This window comes from Numida meleagris, chromosome 3, assembly GCF_002078875.1.
Source record: "Numida meleagris isolate 19003 breed g44 Domestic line chromosome 3, NumMel1.0, whole genome shotgun sequence".
Classification (NCBI taxonomy): Eukaryota; Metazoa; Chordata; class Aves; order Galliformes; family Numididae; genus Numida; species Numida meleagris.
In genome coordinates, this window is record NC_034411.1 from 72,810,875 (window position 1) to 72,833,957 (window position 23,083).

A 23,083-nucleotide genomic window follows, 5' to 3' on the forward strand; every position below is an offset into this window, starting at 1 on the left:
TGTAACAGTATCAATCAAAAATACAGGGACACTCAAAAGAACACGTTAAATCAAAAAGTGCACATAACCTTTTGAAAGCTGTACGCTGCAAGACTATCAACCACTGCTTGTCAACACTGCATTTTAAATACTTCATCATTTAATGTTATTAAAATAATTTCACATTTGCATATAGAATGTCACATAGCATATTATTTACAAAATAGATTCACGTCTTACAAAATTGTTTATATTCACTATAGGAGCACTGTGGTTATTCTGGCCAAATAACAGCAAATCAAGCCTATTCTCCAGATGCACGCTCTTTCTTAAACAAAGGTAAACAGACAGAGTATTTCTCATCTTACTCTTCACTGTTCTTCACTGTCAGCTAAGACATCCAGCCAAAGAGAAAAACTGTCTTTGCTTCTGCCTTACCGCTAGCACAGTTTTTGCCATATAATGGGTAAAAGATCAGAATTATGAGGGGAATACTGTTAAACATTAGGTACTTCTATGTATGGTTAAAATTCATTACAATTAATCCATTACTGAGTTTTCATACTGGGCCTCATCAACTTTTTTTTTTTTTCTTCCAATTTCAGGCTTGCAGATATTTTTAAGCATATAGGATCCACTAAATGCTGGGAAACAAATATTTAAACAAAAAATAATAAAATTTAAAGCAGAACTTGCACAGAATCTGTTTGCTTTCAGCATCAAAGAATTTTGGCAAAAATGGGTGAATGGCATTTTCAGACTTCTTGTCTTGGAATTACATGAAGTCGATGGGCATTACTGAATTAATACAAGGTCAAGAACGACTTGAAAGATCTAAAATATTTCTGGTTTGAAACCTATCTTCTCTTAAATACAAGTTAGAAGTGAATTTGACATACAGTAATTATGTCAATAATAGTGGCAGAACTCAAAAGATTTTATTTTGCACATTTTTTACCTTCCTCAAGACAAAGAACTTGCGAAAATAAGGCAAGTAAAAAACTTGAGGGAAACTTTCAACATTTAGCTATTTCAGATTAGACAAACACTCTAAAATATAAAGTTTATGTAGAAAGATCTTAAAAGTTAATATTTAAATTCTCTTCCAGAAACTCAGGGTAAACAGAATACCAGAAGTTCCCTCAAGGCAGCTGACAGAATGTAAGCACGTGCTTCGAACAGCTAAGGGAACTGGACTGAGAATTCAACAAGACTGCTGAACGAACACATAGAATGTTAAATATTGCAAGTGAAATAGTATGTACCCACCCTCAAATTATCAACACAAAAGAGTATCACCTCCTCTGTCCCAATTACAAGTTTTAAACGAGCTGCCATTACTGACATTAATAGAATATATAAATAGCAAGGGTATGGTGATTTTTGAAAGATTTCAGTATTTTTAGAAACTCACAAATATCGGGTCACTTCTTTTAAGTTTAGGAATATAAACTTGTACTCAATGGTTTCACTCTTTAGTGGAAAACATTCAATAATTCTATCAAAATGTAAGAATGGACTTTCATTTGTATACCATTTATAACAATTATCATTTCAAACCGAGTCTTTGAAATTAAGATACATAGGCTTATACACACTTATATGCAACACTTATACCATTATAAATCCAAATCAGAAAAGCAAATCTATAAACCTGTGCATGTAACAGAATACAGTGTTATCTCAAGAAAAAGCATTTCTTGAGGCTTCAAATGAAGTTGCCAATTAAAAAAAGCCACCGATTTTATTCCCAAAGCATCCTCTTCATCTAATGTATTATTATGCATCTTAAATGCATGCTGCAGTAGTAGATAAACAAAACTCCATTTGTCACCATTACATGACGACTGTGCTCCCTGGCTGTCATTTGCCAGAAGCCAAATATTAAAAGTTTTTAAAGCATTTTCAAGATGTATCATGGATGCGGACGCACTCAGTAATCATTTTATTCCTCTGTTACAGAAGATTTTCTAGGTCTGAGAACAAGATCTTTGATAGAGGTAGTGATTTCCTGGAGCTCCTTCCGAATGGTATCTGCTCCTTCTTCCTCCTCTGTTTTATTGTCATCCTCCTGTTCCACTTTCTTAGACTGACTGATCAACTGTTTCACTACTAAGCCCTGGTATTTGATTAAAAGAGAATGCTGATCCTGAGGGGAAACAAAACAAAACAAAACAAAAAATGTCAATGTAATGGAAGAGGTAACAGACCTTTAACTGACTGAAGAGTAAATGTTATAAAAAGCATTCTCCCATTCTTGTCTTAGGAGGGAAAATGATAGATGAATGTATTTCCATCAAAGTATTTTGCAACCTAAATTCTGAGAAACAGTCAGAGAGGGAGAAAAATAAAAAGTGCACGCATGCTGCAGGACCAGGACAATTAACTGAAGCAGTAAAGTAATGTAGTCGGTAAAAACAATCAGTTTTGGTACATTGGATATAGAATTTGAATCTTTCAATTTCTGAAGAGGTACATCTTTTCTAAAACTGAATTAGAAAAGTTCAAAGCAATCACGCTCTAGCTAGGAGAAAAGAGTTGCAAGAATTGTCAGTGATTTTTAACATCCCACAACACACAGCTGACTACAGATAAAGGCAAAAGCTTCAGTTCCAATGATAGATGGATTTTATTAAAAATATTGAAAATAAAATACAATATAGATCAGGCAAACTACATATTCTGCACATACAGTAATTATTAGACATGAAACACAAGGGTGCCAGTCTTCTATAGCAGCATTTGTATCATTCCATTTGGTCACAGAAAAAAAAATGTACTTCACACAAAAAAGCTAGAAAGGAATACCTCTGGGATCTTGCCACTTAAGAAATTAATGATCTGTGGTACAGATCTTCCTGGTGCATGAAGCATACAGTGGGTTGAAAACTGAAATAACAGTACTGATGTCAGGTGCAGAACAAGAGCCGGATCTTCTGTTACTTTTAGCTGTTCAATCAGAGCTTGCCTATGCTGAAACAGGACTTGCCTAAGGAACAAGAATAGATTATAGTAAAATACGTTTCCCATTCTGTCATAATTCGTAATAGACTCTAAAACTTATCTAACATTAAGAATGTTATTTTCTTCTCTGATTGACCACATCTCTTGATGTGATATTTGTGATATTCCTGATTGAAAGGGAAAAAAAAAAACAAAAACAACCACCCAAACAAAACGGAAACACTGGTGTAGCTCAGGTATTGAAAAGCACCATAGCAAACTTAAATGTAATCAGTCTGCCGAATCAGCTCCTGTCTGCCATCTCCCACAGAATTAGGACTGTCCACCTTTGTATTTTTCAGATAAACAGTTTGGTAAGAACAACTGACTCTTACGTGCCCAATCTATGCGACTGCTAGCAAATGAATCATCTGACACTTGTGCAGCAGCAGAGCTGATTTTCACAGAGGGTACATAGAATAAATACAATTAAGATACCTTTCCTTCTTTTTGTCTCCTTTTTTCACCATAATATCACAAATATCTGCTGCGGTATCAAGGTATGAAAGGAAATCTTCTAAACTCTATTAAAAAATAACAAATGTAAGAATTTATGTTAGCAGGCTACAAAATGAGCTAACTACTGTTCACAGCTAATTACCCAAATACAACTGGAGTAAACTACAGAAAAGAAAGAAGAAAGTACTTTAAAAAGTTTTTTCATCTTCCAACAGTTCATATCTTTAAACGTGAAAACTATAAGTCAACAATATTAAAAATGAAATACTAAAATAAGTTCTGCAATTTCTTACAGATTTTTCTTCTGAAGAAGCATACAGTAAGGCATTTTGCATATAAGAAGTAATAAATCACATTCCTTTATACTTCCACTGCTATAATCTGTTGTGTATTTTTTTTCTAAATACTCAGGAATACTTGTTAAAGAATACAGGAGAGAATAATCTTTCTTTATAAAGAAATTACAAGAAGCAACAACCACTATACTGCAGATTATCTCTCAGATTTTATTTTTCTCATTTACACATAAAGGACGCATTAGATTCCACCTGGAAAACAAACAGCTACCTGACCACCAGTTTTAAAATGTTAGATCAAATGTCACCTCTTGAAATTCAAATAAAAAAGTACTTTGACTTACAAAAATTCAAAAGATGACTTCAGCTTTCACAGCAGCAGCAGTTATGTACTATACCACACCTTGCATCTCAGCTGTTTATTAGCATAATATCACCAGAACAGAAAATCTGAACTCAAAGATTCTGGAACACTTTACCTTGCCATTCAGAGAAGTATGCAGTTTAGTTAAAGGACCTTTGGTGTCTTCTGGCAATTTACCTAAAATCTTGGTCCTCACCTGTATAAGAGAGGAATGGAAATCACTTACAATACTGATTACTATTTTAGCTGTGGGTGTATCAAGAGAGAAGATAATTAAGTATTAAATAAATATCAGTCATCTACTTGAAACTCCTGAAAAGAAACTGGTACTCTGTACCTCACTTGTAATGGCAGAGTAATTTTCCATTGTCATCATTGAATCAGATGCTAGGAAGTTGAAAATAAGATTTGTAATGTCAGTACAGACGGTCTTCAACAGGTGCTTAGCAAGGTTCGTCTGAGTCTCATCTGTTAAAAAAAAAAAAGAACAGAATAAAAATGAAAAAACAGGAAAATACCTTCCTGCAGCTATTTGCTTCATATGAACAGTTATCGCAACACTTTCTAAAACACGGGCTCTATCAACTATAAGCAGTAGTACCACAAAGTCATTTGAATGCATGAAGCAAACATCTCTCATTTCCAACTTCTTACGGAATATTATTCAGCATAAATGAGAGCTTTCAACTCTGTTAAGTGCCTTTTAATTCACTGTTAGTGCTTCAAAGGTATACAAGTCCCTGTGCAATCCTCTTGAGCTACTAACACAGCATTGATTCTACCCATCAACAAATAAAAAGTACACTAAGTCAATGGGACAAGCAGTTTAACTAAGGTAAACTACTAAGCAGGCACATGACGTAAGACTGGAACAGAATTTTTCAAAAAAGAGCCAGCAAATAAGAACAGAAGTTAATGGGAAATAATCCTATCCATTCCAAACCACAGGAATGTATCTAGATTTTGTGTGTTGGTATTTCCTTTTCCTGTAAACTTTCTACAGAGAAAGTTCTCAAAGAAAACTCAATATAGCACAGAATCTTGGAAACGTCTACAGTATTTTCCTAATATTACTTTCTCATAACAAAATACAGGTAGCTAAGGATGACACATTACAAAGTAACCTACTGCAAAATCAATCTACACCTTTCTGAAAAACTACCCTCAAGGAGTAATTACTTTCAACACCAAACCAAAGGAAGGTTGAGATGAGGGTTCTTCGGAGTCAGGAAGTATTCAATGTTTTCATTAACGAGACAGGTGACAGATGAAGTAAATTTACTACATGTTTTAAAGAGATAATGTTTTAAAGAACTAATAAAAACTGTGAATGTAAACACTTCAGAAGAATGGATAAAAACACACAATAACTTGGACAGAATGGAGAGTATAGATATTAAATAAAGGGAATGTATCTCAGTAAGCGAACAAAGCAGTGCACACCAACATGAGGTCAGTTTTAAACACTGTAAATATATCCTTAAGTTTTCTCATTTTCTTAAAAACTGTTGTTCTTCTCTGACTCTGCATATAGATGCTGAAATAAATTCAGCATTCTTGAATGAGTATTTTTCAAGTATATATTTATTATACCTGTGAAATACTTTGTTCCCTTTTCAAATAATCGAATGTTGTTGTACAAGTTTGAGAACTCCTCCTGCAAGTCCTTCATAGTCTGTCTTCTGCTTGCTCCAGTAGAAGATGTTGAAGATGTAAAAACAGAACGCACAACTTCCTGGTAACTTTTTGTTAGAGGTCTTACAACAGGGGAGAAAAAAAAATAAAGCGTAAAAACGTTGATGATTTTTCCAAACATACCAGCAGAGAAATCTATCTCATAACCCAGTAAATGAGTGGGACGTGAAAGCCACAGAATTACGAGATAAATAAAAAGCAAGTAACTGAAAAGAGAGAGAAAAAAAGCATTAGGGAATTCCAATATATTTCTGTAATTGCAGAAGTACTACCAGTTGCAGTATGCATGGTATGTAAGTGCTTGACAAGGCTTTAATTTCATAACAGCTCTTAAATGGGAACAAGATGTAAGACAGAAAAAGATTTACTGCAGCAATGCTATTCTCAAATTCTTTAAAGGGTCTGTACACAGATTTCAGATCAATGAGAGCCATAAGATGGAAAGCTTAGATGCATTAAAATTGGCACATGCCTTTCTTAAGGCACAGTTACTGTTGCACTCCAAGTTTATCCAAGGTAGAGCTGGTATGGTCCTCTCATGTCCTTTCTGCCTAAAACACATATTCCATATCTGTCTCTTGCATGGAATATCTTTTAAAAGAAATTATTCATCTTTGTTTAGATCAGCCTGCTGACTTGAGTAGTTAACTATTCAGTTACACAGGTGCCAGTGGTAACACAAAGAACACAGGACATGAACATATCAAGATAGGTATGTACACAAGACAGGACTAGTGAAATCTACACACAAATCAACATAAGGGTGTAGAAATACCTTTATGACCCTAAAATCACTTGCTGACAACTACTGCTAGGCAGAAGCATTATCTCCCATTACTGTATCAGTACAGCTTTCCAATACAGAAGGAAGTACGTAAGATGGAGCTGTACAGAAAGGATATTGTAATTCGCTTTCATCAGCAAAATGATTTTTCCCTAAACAAGAAAACAGAATCAAGAGATTCAACTGATATGAACCACAGACTTTCTAACTCTATTTGAACTATGGAAATTACCTCATTAGATGTTCAGCAAGTTCTGTAATAAGCTCTTCAGGGCAGTCCGGCAAATGGGTCTTTAAAACATCCTGCATTTCCTCTTGAGACATGAAATGGAACTCCAGCTGCTTATTCCTACCTGCAGCAAACATAAACAACATTCATTGACCAAAGTTTTATACTTAGCATTGCTGTAGCTACTATGTGGCACGAGACATGGAAATGCTTTTAAGTTCAAACATCCACAGAAGCATTACCAACAGCACAAAAGAAAGCATGACTACAGACAACAGTTACATTTTGTATGTACAAAAAAAAAAAGATGAAAGTTCTCTTTTGATCCCCTAAAAATTATCTTCTGTTACAGATGACTCAAGAAATATGCTAAAATGTACTTCCAGTGAGAGATATCAAATTGTCTGGCCCATATTTGTTCAGGAAGGATGACATTACCAAGACCAAAAAGATACTTTTAAATATCAAAATTAAATAGAACATTATTATTTGAGGAATTTCACAAGGTTATTTTTTATCTTTAACCTCATTCAGTAACATACGTGATCAGTAACAGATAGTACCCTCAACTGGAGATTACAATACATAAAACTTCAGACAGATTAAAGCAAGAAAATTAAACCAGACAAGAAGTTCCTGTATAAGATCTCCTTATAGGCTGCTTGTAAATGCACATAAAATGCTACATCTGTACTTTGGTTTTGGCAAAATATTAAGTTCCTAAGCATGCAGCAGAAGTCAGCTTTTACATATGAGAATGAGATCGGGATGATAACAGTGAACCAGAAAGGGACAGGCATTCCAAGAATCAGCTGCAGCATAAAGAAGGGTTATTTCGCACCTGAGGAAACTGAATGAATGGAAATCAATGATTTGCTCAGTCATGCTGCAGCAGTAATTAATAACATACAACACTTAGTGAAAGACGTGGAAAGGGGACTTAAATCAGGATTTAAGGATGTTACTTTTATTTGAATGGTTACATCCCCATTTATCCTGGGATTTTACTTTATGAATATGAGGACTGCATATTTTTTTCCTGTCAAAGAACTAACTCAAAAGCAAACTTCACCACACACTACTTAACTCAGTCTATTTATTACAATTCTGCAAAACCAGCAGCAACAATTGTTAAACATGAGAAGTTACACCAGAAAGGGGCAATTTAACACTGTTTACTTGGTACCTGAGCAATCTTGAAAAATAACTTCAATTGTGTGTAAATAACAGAAAACTCTGAGAGTAGTATCACCCCAAATTAAGATGCTCTACCTCAAAACTTCAAACGTCTTGCTTAGTAGTATATTGCAGTCAGTATTCAAAGTCTAGACACTACACATAAAATGGAAGCACACAGTTCTGGTATTTGAATTAAAGGTGTAATAAAAATTATCACCGTTTCATTTCCAGCCACTGTTTAATATAAATCTAACAGCATGGAATCCCCTTCTGAGGAAGCCATCCATGCTTTTGGAAGCAATGGGCAAGAATAGGGAGTGATGCAGACTCATCCTATAAAACACATCAAAAACCAGTCAGACAGATGGGCCTTCAAAGTACCTACTTTCTCACACTAAAATGTAAAGTTACAAGGGTAACTACCTCAGACATAAAAATCTCAGTAAAAAGCAAGATGGATCTTATTTAAAAATATTAAAAATGTAATGGAACTGGATGAGAACTACTCTATTTATCATTCACTATTCAGCAAATGTTAAGAAACCAACTACAATATCCATATCAAAGAATCACAGCATAGTTGAGGTTGGAAGGGACCTCTAGAGGGTCATCTAGTTCAACCTCTCTGCACAAGCAAGGCCACCTAGAGCTGCTTTCCTAGTACCTTGTCCAGGCAGTTTCTGAGTATCCCCAAGGAGAGAGGCCTCACCATCTCTCTAGGCAATCTGCCAACGCTTCATCACCTGTGCACAAAGAAGCAATTTCTGATATTCAGAGGGAACATACTCTTGTGCCACTTTGTGCCCACTGCCTCTTGTCTGGCATTGAGCACCACTGATAAAAGCCTAGCTCCAAGCCCACTGCATCCTCTCTTCATATACTTACATACATTGATTTCATCCTAAAATCTCAAGTATTTCCTACATAAAATCAAAACTTTCAAGTATCTGCTCTAAACTCCTTTACATAGGTTACGTTTTTAAAGGCTAATTTATGCAATTCCATAAATATGATATGAGCATTTCACTTAAATAACAATATTACATCCACTGGTACAATTCTAATGGAATAGTACTCTCATATTCCTTTTCACTTGAACTTGCTAATACAAGGGAGAAATCAGAGGTGTTGAAAAGTAAGTGATTAAAAAGAACGTAGCCATGAGTGGCCAGTACCCAAACATACCTGTGCTGGTGGCTTGTGACTCTTCATCACTGTCAGCATCCTTCCTTCCTTTCTTCTTGGTTTTCTTAATCTTGATTTCTCTAGCATTACCACCTCCTCCTCCTCTCACGCTTCCACTGCCCTCTGGTGGAGAATTATTTGCTTATTTCATAGTAAAGTTCTAGCACTTAAAAGTTTGCAATATTATGGTAATTTATCTGCAGTACTTGTTACATCTAAATTAAAAAAAATAAATCAACCAGTATACTGGTGTCATAACAGTTCCATTCTTAAGATAAAAAAAAGCATACCAAGTGAAATCCTCATTTAAACTACAGTCATCAATAATCACAAATGCCAGCCGTATCAAATTAAAATTATCATTAAAATAACCAAAGCTGTAATATCTTTTCGCAAATGAAAACAGATGCAATAATAATTTCCATTACGGAATAAGAGATTTTCTTTTGGCTGAAAATAGCATTTTAATAAGCATTTAGCATTTTGTTCAGTGATGTCAAATAACCAAGCTACTCAAAAATATTCCAGATAATGTAAGTTTGTTAACTTTCAGAGAAATAATCCTCCATGGTAAACACTTGTCCAAAATATTCTTGCAAGTATGCATTCCATTAACTAGAGAGCTAATTCTTGGTCAGCTATTCCTCGATGACAGTAAAGCAATGAGATGATCCTGTTGTGACAAATATAACAAATTACTTAGTTCACAGGTGCCATGATCCATGTATTTGCACTGCAGACAGCATCTCAGTGCGCAGTGCAGTCTCTCTGCACAATGCAAGCTGCTTATGTGATTGTTCTTTTTTTTTCCTTTTTTTTTTTTTTTTTTAAACTTGGAAGAAATTTAAACTCCAGAAGAATCAGTTCTATACGTGCGCTAAGTCTTGAGAGACTAATTATTTTTGTATATACATATAAGGTCCTAACAGTACTAAGCAGTAGCATCTACGTTTCATCATTTAAAAAAGGAAACACAAAGGCAAAATGCTACTAACTTAGAAACCTATCTGCATATAATGACTTCGCTGGAACAACAAACTTGTTCAGCTGCAGATAACAAAACATGGTGAAATTTTCTGAGTTTTTGACCTCTCAAAACTAACAAACAAAAAGAACGGATGTTTTTCACAAGCCTATTTGAATTGTGACTACATCATGAGCAGATACAAACTGACAAATATGCAATATATTAGCTATTTCGCCGACAAGCTCCTTCCATCCTGTATTTCCCTTTAATAGCACTCCAGAAAAAGCCAAAATCTGCAGTCAGTATCTTATCCAGAAAGCAAACAAGCAAGAGAGACTTCGGCTAGAAAGGAGGACATACTGTATGAGTTCAGTCTACAGGAAGGATCATTTCTGCAGACTCCTGTTTGTAAAAGACTGTTATAAACGGACAACTGACCGATTGTCTTGCAACCCCTGAATTTTCACTACTGCAATACATGGCAGAATCTACATTGTATAAATGGAATTAACTCTATACCATGTCAGGTTACACTTACACAGTTGACAGTCACGCACAGCCCTCAAGACTGGCAATGTGACACTTGTCACATTTCACCATTATGAAATAAAACTAATCCTTAAACCATGATTTTGATTGTAATATAGCTAAGGCAATACAAAGAGCACTTCAAGGTAGTGCTTGCCGATGGCACAGCGTATGTTCAATCTGTACGTGAGAATGCACCTACAGACACATGTACTTGCTGAGTAGTCTTTAAACCTTAGAAGACTGGAAACTGAAGTCATTCTACTTATGACAGTTCAATTGAAGTTCAAGCATTTCTGCTTCAGCTACTGGCCTAGAAAAATCTGCTGTCTCTTGTGGCAAGAATAAGTTTAGTTTCCATGCCAACTCAATCATGGCCTTTTAAGAGTTGAATCTCAGGTTTTATTTTTCAGACGAATATATAGAATTAAGATAAATGCATCAGTGTTCTAATTCTGTTACCTTCAGACGCACATACAACTGTGCATGTGCATTCAACATAGATTGCTCAGCTGCGCTGTAGCAACATGGATTTTGGAACTGAAAATATAGTGACGGAGTGTTTGTTCTGAAAAATGTTTTAGACATGGAAAGATTTCAAAGGCTTAAAACCACAGTTTTTATTCTGCATCAAATTAAACTCTACTCCAAAAAGCCACAACAGAAATGCAGTAAGGCATGGGATGAATTTAACACAAAATATACCTTAAAGTAACTGTGTGAATCTTCTAAAGACTGTTACACACACAAACAACAGAAAATTATCGGCAAAGGATTCTCAAAAAAGAAGTATTCTCAAAAAAAACCAGCTCAGTATCTAATTTCTCAATTTAGACTGAGTAATTCCTCAGAACTATGAAGGGATATTTTAATTTTCCTAGATCCCTGAAAAGGGAGAGTAAGAGCGTATCTCCACTATGTAGTACAAAATAGTACAGAGGTCCCTGAGCTAACACTGGTTTGATCAGACCTCATGCACAACTAACTCTTATGTGAATATACCATACACAGTAATAAGTGAACATGGATTCCCCATTTCTACAGCCAGATGCCTTGTGCTAGACTAAGTCAAGATATCTTTACGGTACTTCATCTGTTTGCTGAAATCTCAAATAATCTCATGTACCTAGCTCCACGCCTATAGTATAATAATAAGTAGTAATTGGATTGTTTCCTAAATATCTTCAGCAGTAGACTAGAGGAAACCACTGGACTACAAAATAAAATAATTTTAAATATTTCTAATGCCTTTTTTTGATGCCTTACCTGTTGCTTTCTTTCTTCTTTCATCTTTTTTGTCTTTTTTGTTAGCGTATGAATTTTCTAAAACATAAGACTGCTTTAAATCTTCTTCAGTGATTAAATGAACAGGGTTGTTTTTCATTTCCTAGAGCAAAGAGCATGCAATCAATATAAAAAAGATAAAGAGAGGGACAAAAGGCGTATGGAGGAACGTTTAAGCCATTTAGCCACTTTGAAGTATAGTTATATATAGTTATAGATACACTTTGAAGTATACAAGTATATATGTTACTTTGAAGTAACATGATGATGAGCAACACACAAAGATGCAGTTATTCTTCTCTTAAAAGTTTAGGATCTGATCATGTTGTTAGCATGCAAAATTCAATATACACTACATTACACTAATACAAACGCTTTCCTCATCTTTGCTTGTTTTCGTAAGCTGTATTTCAGACAAGAAGTAAAGAGATGGTTACAGCAACTACAAAGCCAAATAAACTACACTCCAGAACTCAATGTAACATCTTGACTATTGAACAACAATACCTTTTCAGCTTTCTGTTTCATCATATCAGAAAACAGATCAGTACAGCTGCTCAGAAATTTCTCACTGACCACGATGGTGTCACTGAAGACTAAACCTGAAGAACTTTTGTTCAAAGATCTCATCACTTGCTGAAGCAAAATCCCAACATCTTCTACTGACAACGAACTTGGCAGAAGAGTCTACGGTAAAGAACATTCAAGTCATTTATATACAATAATGTATTCTAGAATCACCACATATTTGTGTGTGGATAACTAAGATCCACAGATATTCCATTTCACAGCTGTTAACTACTTAGAATATATTGAACGTATAAAGTTAAAAAAAGTAATTTAAGAGTAAACACTATCTTAAATCTTCCCCAGTGAACATTGCTCAGGATCATCAGTGCTACCTCTGCGAAACAGCATGACAACTTCTTCAAAATGCATCTCAGCAGATACAGAGTAACATCACATCTAAAATAACATCTGGCCTCCTCATGAAAGGCACAGTAATGCTTTAAGGCCTAAAATAAGAATTTACTAGAACAAAATGGCTAATAACTCTCTACTTACAGAAACCCTGATACGAGTTCAGTTTAAGATTTTTTTTTTCCCAGAAGCATACTACAAAAATATATTGCTCTCTAGCTGAATACTGACGTGGACTTTCCTTGTTTTTGTTCAGACCAACTGAAAGGCGAACAAAGTTATTTTACTTGTTATATCTTAGTCTGAATACTCTCCCCCTATAACATGAGATGTACATTACACAGGTGTAGCTCCAATAAAATAACATATGAAACACAAGTCAGTCAAAATAAATAAATCCAACAACAACAGGAAGAATCACTTACTGCTACGTCTATCCAACTTCCAGAGCTGATGACTTCGTCTACAGAAGCTTCAACTCGATCCACAATCTCTTGGCCAACACAAGCTGCTCTCAGAAATAAGAGTTTTGTGGACTTGTATCTTTTTTTGATGTAGCCTGCTGGGTCAGGGATGCCAAGTCTGTACAATGCATCAAATTCTATAAAATAGTTGGAAGCCTGTTAAATTTAAGTACTTTTATATACTCACTGGGTCCTAAGAAGTAATTTGCTTGAAAAGCAGGAAAAGAAGAATTACATTCCTATACAGAAACTCTTAAGTGCAACTTCAAGCTGATGCTCACCTAAAACATAGTTCAGCACAAGCTACAGCTAGATACAATCATTATAAATATAAAGATTAAGTCATGGACATGAGCATTTGAAGTTTTGGAAAATATGCTTTATTCAGATTCCTATGTCATAAAATCTATCTTTGCAATGACATCTTTCCGAAGTATTCTAATGTAAATAGAATATTTACAATACATAAAATGGCAAATTTTTGTATTCTCCAATATAGTTGTAGAATCATTCAATGCCTCACAAGCAAAGCATTTAAAGCATTCGGTAGTTTAAACTTAGATATTCTGAAAACATGCAAGGACTGTATTAGTTAAGCAATATTACAGAAATGCCTAACAGTACTACAGTAAACTATGACAAGCCTTTCCAAAATGCAAGATTGTTATTTAGGGACTGGCCTTTTGGGACCATAAGGGTACATTCCTCTGTTGATTCAGCTCCACATTTTCCCACATCTCCTGTTTTAAATCACCATCATCAGTCATTACTCAGCTTTAACTTAGACATAAATATTAGGACTCAAATTAGGACACTAAGTGTTATCCACTCCAGTTTAGCAAATCTTGTGGAAAAGTTCTTCCTGTGCAGTACGTTCTTGGCTATCTGAACAGTTAACACTCAAAGTTTGGTTGTAATCTGGACACCTGACCTGAAATTCCCAACGATGTGGGTCAAATACAACCATGTGGAAAGTCCACAATGAGTAGCCTAAGGAAAGTTTTTGGAACAGTAATAAAAGCAGCATTTTTAACATCCTTTCTAAGAAATAAAGTCACTGATTAGCAGCGTGGTTCTGTATGCTGAAATATCGTTGTGCTGAAGCAACAATTACGACAGTCTTTAAAAAAGAGAATCAACTACTGTATTTATTTCCACTTGCTCTTGTGAGACTTTATGCCATACAGTGCCTATATTAGAGTAAGACTAATTACCTAAAATAGCTTTTTAGAAAGACATTTTATCTAAGAGAAAAAAGATTAATTACCTAAGTAACCATTTTGTTTGAAAAAGGAATCCACCCAGTTGCTCTGTGTTCTGGCATAGATGTCAGGAACAAACACAGCCTTATCCTGCCTCCCACCAACCACAGTGCCTTTTAGACGACCGCTGTTAACAAGTTCTTCTAGCACAGCTGAAAGAAAGAAAAAACAAATGAAACAGCATTTCTCATCTTGATGTACCCATTTATTAGAAAATAGCAATTATTTTTCCCATTCTGTTTTCCCCTTCATTAGTTGTTTTTCTTTTTACTATTACTTGAAAGAAACCAAAGACCAAGCTACAAGTGCTTGTAGCACTGCTGAAGCATTTCTGAATCGTATCAATTATTTTTAATGCTTCTGAGAACATTCTTGACAAAAGCTCAGGAAATCACGCAAAGTTCTAAAAGAGTGTGCCACTATGGCAGGATCAAAACTCTCCTTATACAACACGTACCTGGACAGTTTTAGTTTTCAATTTAGAAAATGCACTCATAAGAGGCACCTTCTCTGACCAGACAATACAAGTATATTTTATTAATAGTGTTCTTTTTTGCATTCACTGTTTACATGTTACCCAAGAAGGAATAAAGAGAGGTCTGAACACTCTGAAGCGATATAAGAAATTGTTACCTACACTGCACAAATGTTAGCACCTCGCCTACTGGTCGCCATCTTCACGGTTTGCAATGTTCATGCTGTTGCCAGTAATAAACTTCTTAAAAAGCTCAAACTTTGATGACAACAAATGTATTGTTAGAACCAAAGTACTAAGCCTCCCTTGATGCTAGCTGAGGTATTTTCAGTCCATTAAAGGTAGATATGAATGTATGATTTGCCTCTTATGCTATGCTTTTGCCTTTTCGTAAGTCACTAGGTATACTGAAAAATATACCTCAACTGTCAAGTTCTGCAGCAGTTTTTTTCTGGAAGAGGCACAGAAGTATAAATAACATCATTAAAAAGATATTTTCAATATTTATGGAAGTGAAATAATATATCTGAAGAACGGATCAAACGAGTTCTGGCAGTAAGTAATAAACTTCTCAAAACTTATGAAGTGGCAAATGGAATGAAATACAGTAAGAAGAACTAGCGAGAATGCTGAACTAACTTATTAGCAGCAACAGCAAAACCAAGAAAAAGCAGTACTAGAAATGAACTTAGCCATTGTGCTGACTGTTGCTGATCAGAAAACACTAGAACTTCATATTAACATTATACATTAGAAGTACATGATCATGTACTTGCAGGCAGGACCGGTTTAAAAAAGACTGAATGCATAATGAAATTTGTTATTACTGCAACATTAATAAAAATAAATCTATAAATCTACAGTTTAATAGATATTCCTCTTAACCTACAAAGAGTTGGATAACAAAGTACTAGGAGAAAAGGAAAACTTAAACGGATTATATCATAGCAGAGTACTTATACAATTTGATTTAAATGCTAAGGTTTTCATTTATAATGAATATGCTTGTCACAAAATAAGAAGGTAAGCAGAAATACTAATGGAGCTCAAGTACACAGTGCCCTGAAGGCAAAAGGACCCAATCAAGCAGAAGAGAGACATTAACTCCCATGAGAAGAGATGAAAAACCATTAAAAGATTCTGAACAGCAGCAGTATGTGGTCAGCCAGCACACAAGACTAATGATGCTTCAAGCAGAATTTTGAACAGATGGGAGGGGAATCCTAGTGGTCAAAAAAAAAAAAGCTGAAATATCAGAAGTGATGCTAGAAAAGCTGAAACATTAGCAGTTGGATAGCAAATCTTTACAAATTTCTATTTAAAGAGTTGCAGAAAATAAAAGTAAACAGTTTAAAAGTATGCTTTATCTCTCAGCATACAAAGACATTGAACTGTGACACAACAAAAGCTCTGCCTCTACTATCACAGGGCAAAGTCAATAAATAAAATCCAGAGCAGTTAATGCTGTTTGGCTACATAAAATCTGTCCCCTTTTGTGTGCTTCACTGATAAAATTGCCAGTAGCTGAAGGCAAATAACATAACAGATGACAAAACAAGTACTGCACTTCTTGCATCACCCTACACCCAAGGGCATTTCATCACTACATGCTCTCATTCCTTTAGATACAGAGAACATCCCTTTAGTTACGGATAGCACAAAATGTTTTAACACTTTTTACACTACAGAGAAACATATTGCTTTATTCCAGAATTGGTAGCATATACTAAAATGTTTCTTTGAAAGTGTATTTCTAGTAATGAAGAATCTATGAATGAACAAAAACACAGAACAATCTGAATGAAAACTCACAGTAAAGTAAATGTTCTTGAAATCCATACCGTGTGATCAAGTTACTTACAGGTGTAGGCCTTGTAAAAAGAGAAACAAAACAATGTATTTACTGAAATTGACGTGGAGAATCTAGAAACAAGAGGTTATTCCAGATTGGCAAAACTACACAACATCTTAGCCCTGCTCCGCTACACTGGAATTTAACAGACTTAAAAGGCTAAAATTTTAAATTATGGTGGAATTATAAAATATAACAGAGCTACGATAATTATCCTACGGAAACTTTTTTTGTTCATGGAAGTTGAAGATTATTAATATAGTAAGAAAAAATCTCTTAAAGCATTTGTACTGAGTAGATGTCAATATGTAATTGACTGGGGAGGGGCACAATGACAGTGAGGATAGATATTCTCTGAACACATTAAAAAACTACTCATCAACAACTTCAGCCCAAAAATGTAAAGATGTTTCAGTTGTACTTTCTTTCCTCTCCTGGCCCCCATTGAAAGAAAAAAATATATATAACATAACTGAACTGTATTTAAAATAAACGTATCCATCAGTCTATCTTTTCTTTTTCAGTCAGAAGTGAATCTGGTCCGTAAAGAACTAGCAAAAAAAATATTTTAATATGTGGTTGCAGGTGTTGCAGTTTACCGAGTAATGGCACTGAAGAGACCGCGAATGCGTGCTCGATGCCGGGAAACAAAGGCCTCTGTAAAAATCACCCCACGGTTTTCCTGGTCCAGTTGTCCATGAAGAATTCTACCCAAACGCTTGGATAAAGCCTGTAAATAGAAGCTGGGATGACTACTAAAATTGATGCTAGCAATGCCAAATGAAAATGAATTCAAAAATCTGGATTAGCAGATAAACAAGTTAGTTTTGCCAATATATGTATACAACAACAAAACGAAATTTTGCAAGGAATCAGTAAGGTTTGGAGATGCATAAAGAAAACTAAAATTTAACCTTCCATTTTTTTTTGGTACAAACCAGAGGCAATTCACTATCCATTTTCTCCAATAGTTAAATTAAATTAGCAACAACAAACACAAAAGAAAGAGGCGGTTATACATGCGAAAAGTGAATGAAATCTTCCAAGAAATAAGGAAAAACAATGTATTAATTTCCATATTTTGGAAATGTTCTTGCAGAAGCTGATCACGGAACAAATGTTCTGTTTATAAATTAAGAGAGTCAACATGGTTTTACTCAGTAAGACTGCTCACCTAACACGCCTCAGAGTTACCCTTTGGAAAAAATACATTTCAAAAAAAAAATCCCACCTCAACTGAAAATCATGAATTTTAAGGTAATTCTCCCTAATCCTCTTAAGCACTCAAACAGCCACTGACAGAAGTAAATAGTTCCATATTTCTATTATGCATCTTGACTTCAGCTTTAAAGAACTACACATTTATTTTACCATTCCTGAATAACCTGAAAGTTTCTACCATTGTATTTCTGCTTCCTGGATAGCTAATGAAAGTGATGAAGTTACCCTTCTATCTTCTCTCGAACACGTCAAACAGAAATTTTCACATTTTCTGCTAATCTAATGCTTCCTTGTGTTCCTAGCAGTCATAAAGATGCTGAAGAAATTTTGCACAATACTGAAGAGGGAAACATCAATCCCAATCTGTCAACAGCTGTCACACTGCAACCTTTATATATTAATTCTTTTCTGCCTAGAATTACAACCAGCCCATTTCAGTTAAAGCCGTGGATATGGCAAAGATGACAAAGAAGGTGAACACAACTCATTCTACGCTCGCCAGGTTGGTGGCTTACATCACCTGTGTCAAGAAGTCTCCTGGAAGGTCATATGCCTTGCAGAGTTCCGATATTGTCACCTGGCCACTTTCCTGTAGTTTATCATTTATTTCTTCTGCCAATTGATCTAGGTAACTCCTTATTTGAAAACAAGGAGAAGAAAACAAAACAAGATTAAATACGAAATCTAAAGACAACACGTTACTGACATGCACTTTCTCTGCTGAATTATGCATTGACGTGACACTATATATATCTCTTCCTGCTATAAATGTTCAAAAATAAACTAAGTTATTTTAAGTGAATAAAGGAGAACGATGCCAGTGGAAGCCTGTGTTTTGAAAGCCTGGTAATCTGGCAGCTAGTATTTACATTTGTTATTTACCTGCTTGTATGAATCTGTCAAGAAAGCAGGAACAGGAAAACATCTTATTAAAATGAGACTTAGAAAAGAACTCTAGTGAGCAAAGTAGGTCTTAATTACTTCAAGAGAGCCAGGAGCTACACATTCCTTGCCAAGAATAAATTCTGCAATACAATCAATAAAAGAGACAGCCCCAATACAGCATTACTTCAGTGTTTGTAGGTGTGCTGAAAGCCATGAAATCGTACATCTTAGACTTCTGAGGTAAGGAAGGAGGGGGGTGAAAATGAGAGGGTTTGTCAACAGCTGAGGCAGACAGTGAAACCACAGAGCAAATGCAATCAAGGTCCTGTATACAAAGACATGAGGAAGTAAGAAGTCAAGCCCTCGCGACAGAGACATTCAAAATGCCTTTGCTTCGTGGCTTCAGTGGATGATTTCAGACACGCCTCACTAGCCGCTTGGAAAAGAAACACTGGTCACCAAGCAGCTGTTGTAGCAACCAAGAAATATGTATTTAACCTCAGAAGCCCCAAAGACTGACCATCACTGTGAGCCTGCATTTTAAAAAACAGAAGTGAGTTATGCATGTTGCTCCTGAAAGTACTCACTCATTTATAAGCTGTCCCAGCACAAGCTGAACAGTCTTGTCTGTTTTAACGATATCATTAGCTCTATTTTCAATGTGCAGAAGGTCCACATTTATTATCTAAAAAAAAAAACAAACCTGAAATTAATTCTCAAACATTGAGCTATTACATATTTCTATGTCTTGAAAAAAGCTTTTTTTTCCCCTAATATTGCACACATACACAGTAAATCTGTAATTTGGAATAAAGCTTGAGAAAGAAAAAAATAATTAAAAAAACCAAACTTTGCAGCTGTGGCAAGGTTAAAAGAAAGCTGCATAGTAAATAAAAGTGCAGAAAGCTATGAATAGATAATACTAAGCTGTGTTTCAGAAAGGTTTTCTGATTGTAAGTAATTCTGCTCTAGCCAGAAGGGAAAATTAGTCACAGAGGAAGACTAATGGAGGATAAAGGTTAGTGGAGACAAGAGATTAATGAAGGAAGAGGGAAGATCCAAAGAGGCATGCAAAGTTAATTATGCATGCTCCTGTTGCTTTAGATTTAAATGGGAAACATTTCTTTTCTGTTTGTCCCCTTAGTTTACAAAGGAAGAGTTCATCAAGAAAATCTGTATATTTTAGTGTTGATTTCATAGATTATGGAATATCATTAAGCACAGAGGAGCTCTAAATAATGCAGTAAATAGATGCATAAAATAATCTGCATAAAATAATGGACAAAATCCACATTTACAGAATGTATGGTAAAGAAAAGGAGGAAGAATATACTTTTTTATTACTAAAAAGTAAAAAGTTACCTGTTGTAAGTCAACAATGTTTATTCGACCTTCAAAAAAAAAAAAGTACAAACACACTTTTAGTATATAAACCATGCTTGGAAAGGTTTAGAACGCAGCATAGTTCACTGTATACAAAATACTTTACTACTTCTATATAGACCAATAAAACCAATTTCAGCTTTAGGAACCGACAAATGAAAGACATTACACGTGGTTAAGTGTAAAACATCCCATCCCTGGGTTGCATCAAGAGAGGAGTGACCAGCAGGTCAAGGGAGGTGATTCTGTCCCTCTACTCTGCTCTTGTGAGACCCCATCTGAAGTACTGTGTCCAGTTCCAGGGCCTCCAACACAAGAAGGACATCGAGCTGTTGGAGGAGGTCCAGAGGAGGGCCACAAAGATGATCAGAGGGCTGGAGCACCTCCCCTGTGAGGACAAGCTGAGAGAGCTGGGGCTCTTCAGCCTGGAGAAGGCTCCAAGGAGACGTTATAGGGGCCTTCCAGAACCTGAAGGGAGCCTACAGAAAAGCTAGTGAGGGGCATTTCATAAGGACATGTAGTGACAGGACTAGGGGAAATGTCTTTAAACTGGAAGAGGGTAGATGTAGACTAGATATTAGGAAGAAGTTATTTACTGTGAGGGTGGTGAGACACTGGAACAGGTTGCCTAGAGAGGTCGTGGGTGCCCCCTCCCTGGAAGCATTCGAGGCCAGGCTGGATGGGGCTTTGAGCAACGTGGTCTAGAGGGAGGTGTCCCTGCCTATAACGGGGGGCTGGAACTAAATGATCTTAAAGGTCCCTTCCAACCCAAACCATTCTATGATCTTATTCTACACTATAGCCATGCTGAAAATCCAGTAGAGGATACTCCAAAAATAAAAAAACACTCCCTCAGGAACTTTAAAATCAAACTATCATAATGATTTAGTTATGATTCTTAGAACACTTCTACCTCAGAAATTCCACAAAGGTTTAAGTGAATCAAGTAACATTTCCTGATATAATTAATTAAAAGCCTAATACAGACTTGAAATGAAAAAATGAATAATCAAATTCCTGTACAGATGAAGCATTGGGAAGCATGCTCACTATTTTGAAACGCATTGGGTTCTGAAGATAACTTTCAGATCTATCTCTGCTCTTCAAAATTAATTTCCAAATCCAGAGGAAGAAAGCACACATGACGCTTACCACCACAAACACTGAGCTCATCCCAGATCTCCTTACTGATCTGTGCTGGAGTGACATATTCTTTTCCATCCAACGTATGCACCACTTCCAACTGCTTTTCTGCAATTAATTTAGTGACAATTTCTATGCAGTTCCGCTCTGACAATCTAGCAATAACACAAAGAACAACCAGTTATTCTATGCACTTGCTAACGTCATGTTTTGAAAATTCTACACATATTGAAGAAAACGATTGCGTTCTGTGTATTAAGTGCACTTACGACCAAAAAAAATTATTTCACAGCCCTATTTTTTCTCATCCCCCACAAACGAGGCACAGAGCTTTTCTCAGGAGAATCATTGCTGAGACGTGATTTCCAGACCTGTCCTGAACAGCTGTCAGCTCCTCCTACAGTAGGGCTACACCTTCCTGTGCAGGGAGGCATGGCTGTTCTTACAGAATTTGGATTTGACACTTACAAGTTACTTCAGCACTTTATTTTTTAACATATTTTAATTCGTAATGCACACAGGTTCTCGCAACAACCCCAGTTACACAACAGTGAAGGGGGAATCCGAGCTGTGAGGATGTCTGCCACTTCAGACATACGGCCACAACACACCTGCGCTATTTCCTGAACACAGGCAGGTGTGTGACCCCAGAGCTGCCGTTCTGGGGTCACAGGCCCTGGCACAACACCCCAGCGTCAGCCCAAGGGGCAAGGCCTGCTGAACACCCCCACACAACACACACACATCGCTCAGTGTTCGGCTCCACTCAGGAGGCGAGCAGGGACGGCTGCCAGCGCAACGGTGGGCTCCAGAGCCCGACGCGACTCCGGCGCATCCTGCTCACCTGTGGGCCGCCTCGGCAAACTGAGCCCGCTGGAAATCGGCCGCCAAGCGCCGGATCTCCTCCCAGTCAGCCGCCATGGCCGCCCTCCTGCACCACGTCAGCCCCGCAGGGCGGCTACGGGCAGCCAGAGCGGACACACCTCCGCGCCGCGCCTGCCGCACACAGCGCCCCCTGCCGGCCCGGCTGCCTCCGGCCCGCGGGTCAGCCCAGCGGCTCTGGAGGAGTCGAGCAGAGGTCGGTGGGCCCGGCCGGGTGCTCGTGGAAACGCTGTCCAAACTAGAAGTCTGATACTGCAGAAAACTCCCGTGTGGAGCCACGAGTTGGAGCCGATGATTCTCGTGGGTCCCTTCCAACTCGCTGTTGAAGGGGCAGGGAAACCAGATCCTCACATTGTTCTGCAGCTGTTCCTGTCGGGAGAACAGGGAACTTAGCTCCTCCTTCCTAGCCATAAATTTGTCTGGAGTGCTTTGATTTTAAGGACACGGACTTTGGAGAATCTCCCCTACAATCTGACACTTTCTTTGAGCTGGCCACATTGAACATTGCAGTTAAGACCCGAAGTCAGATATAACAGATTAGACATTCGTTTTGCATGTGATGTGTCAGCAACAGCTGCAAAACCTGGGGAAACAGTCATCTGTACGTAGAGGTTTTGTTGGGTGTGTGTGTTAGTTTTGTTGT

General features: G+C 36.6%; 1 protein-coding gene across 1 annotated transcript; it reads right to left on the reverse strand.

Moving 5' to 3' along the window:
- On the reverse strand, positions 122 to 22,560 carry UFL1 (UFM1 specific ligase 1). The gene is made up of 19 exons (XM_021390678.1): positions 22,403 to 22,560; positions 21,568 to 21,713; positions 20,395 to 20,423; positions 19,620 to 19,717; positions 18,668 to 18,782; positions 17,526 to 17,656; positions 16,887 to 16,945; positions 14,605 to 14,751; positions 13,299 to 13,474; positions 12,460 to 12,639; positions 11,935 to 12,055; positions 9,174 to 9,296; positions 6,813 to 6,933; positions 5,695 to 5,858; positions 4,439 to 4,569; positions 4,217 to 4,297; positions 3,421 to 3,506; positions 2,788 to 2,968; positions 122 to 2,128 (listed from the first exon to the last, which is right to left on the reverse strand). Exons 1-19 carry the CDS (start codon positions 22,477 to 22,479, stop codon positions 1,925 to 1,927), a joined length of 2,370 nt encoding a protein of 789 aa, XP_021246353.1. The 5' UTR covers positions 22,480 to 22,560; the 3' UTR covers positions 122 to 1,924.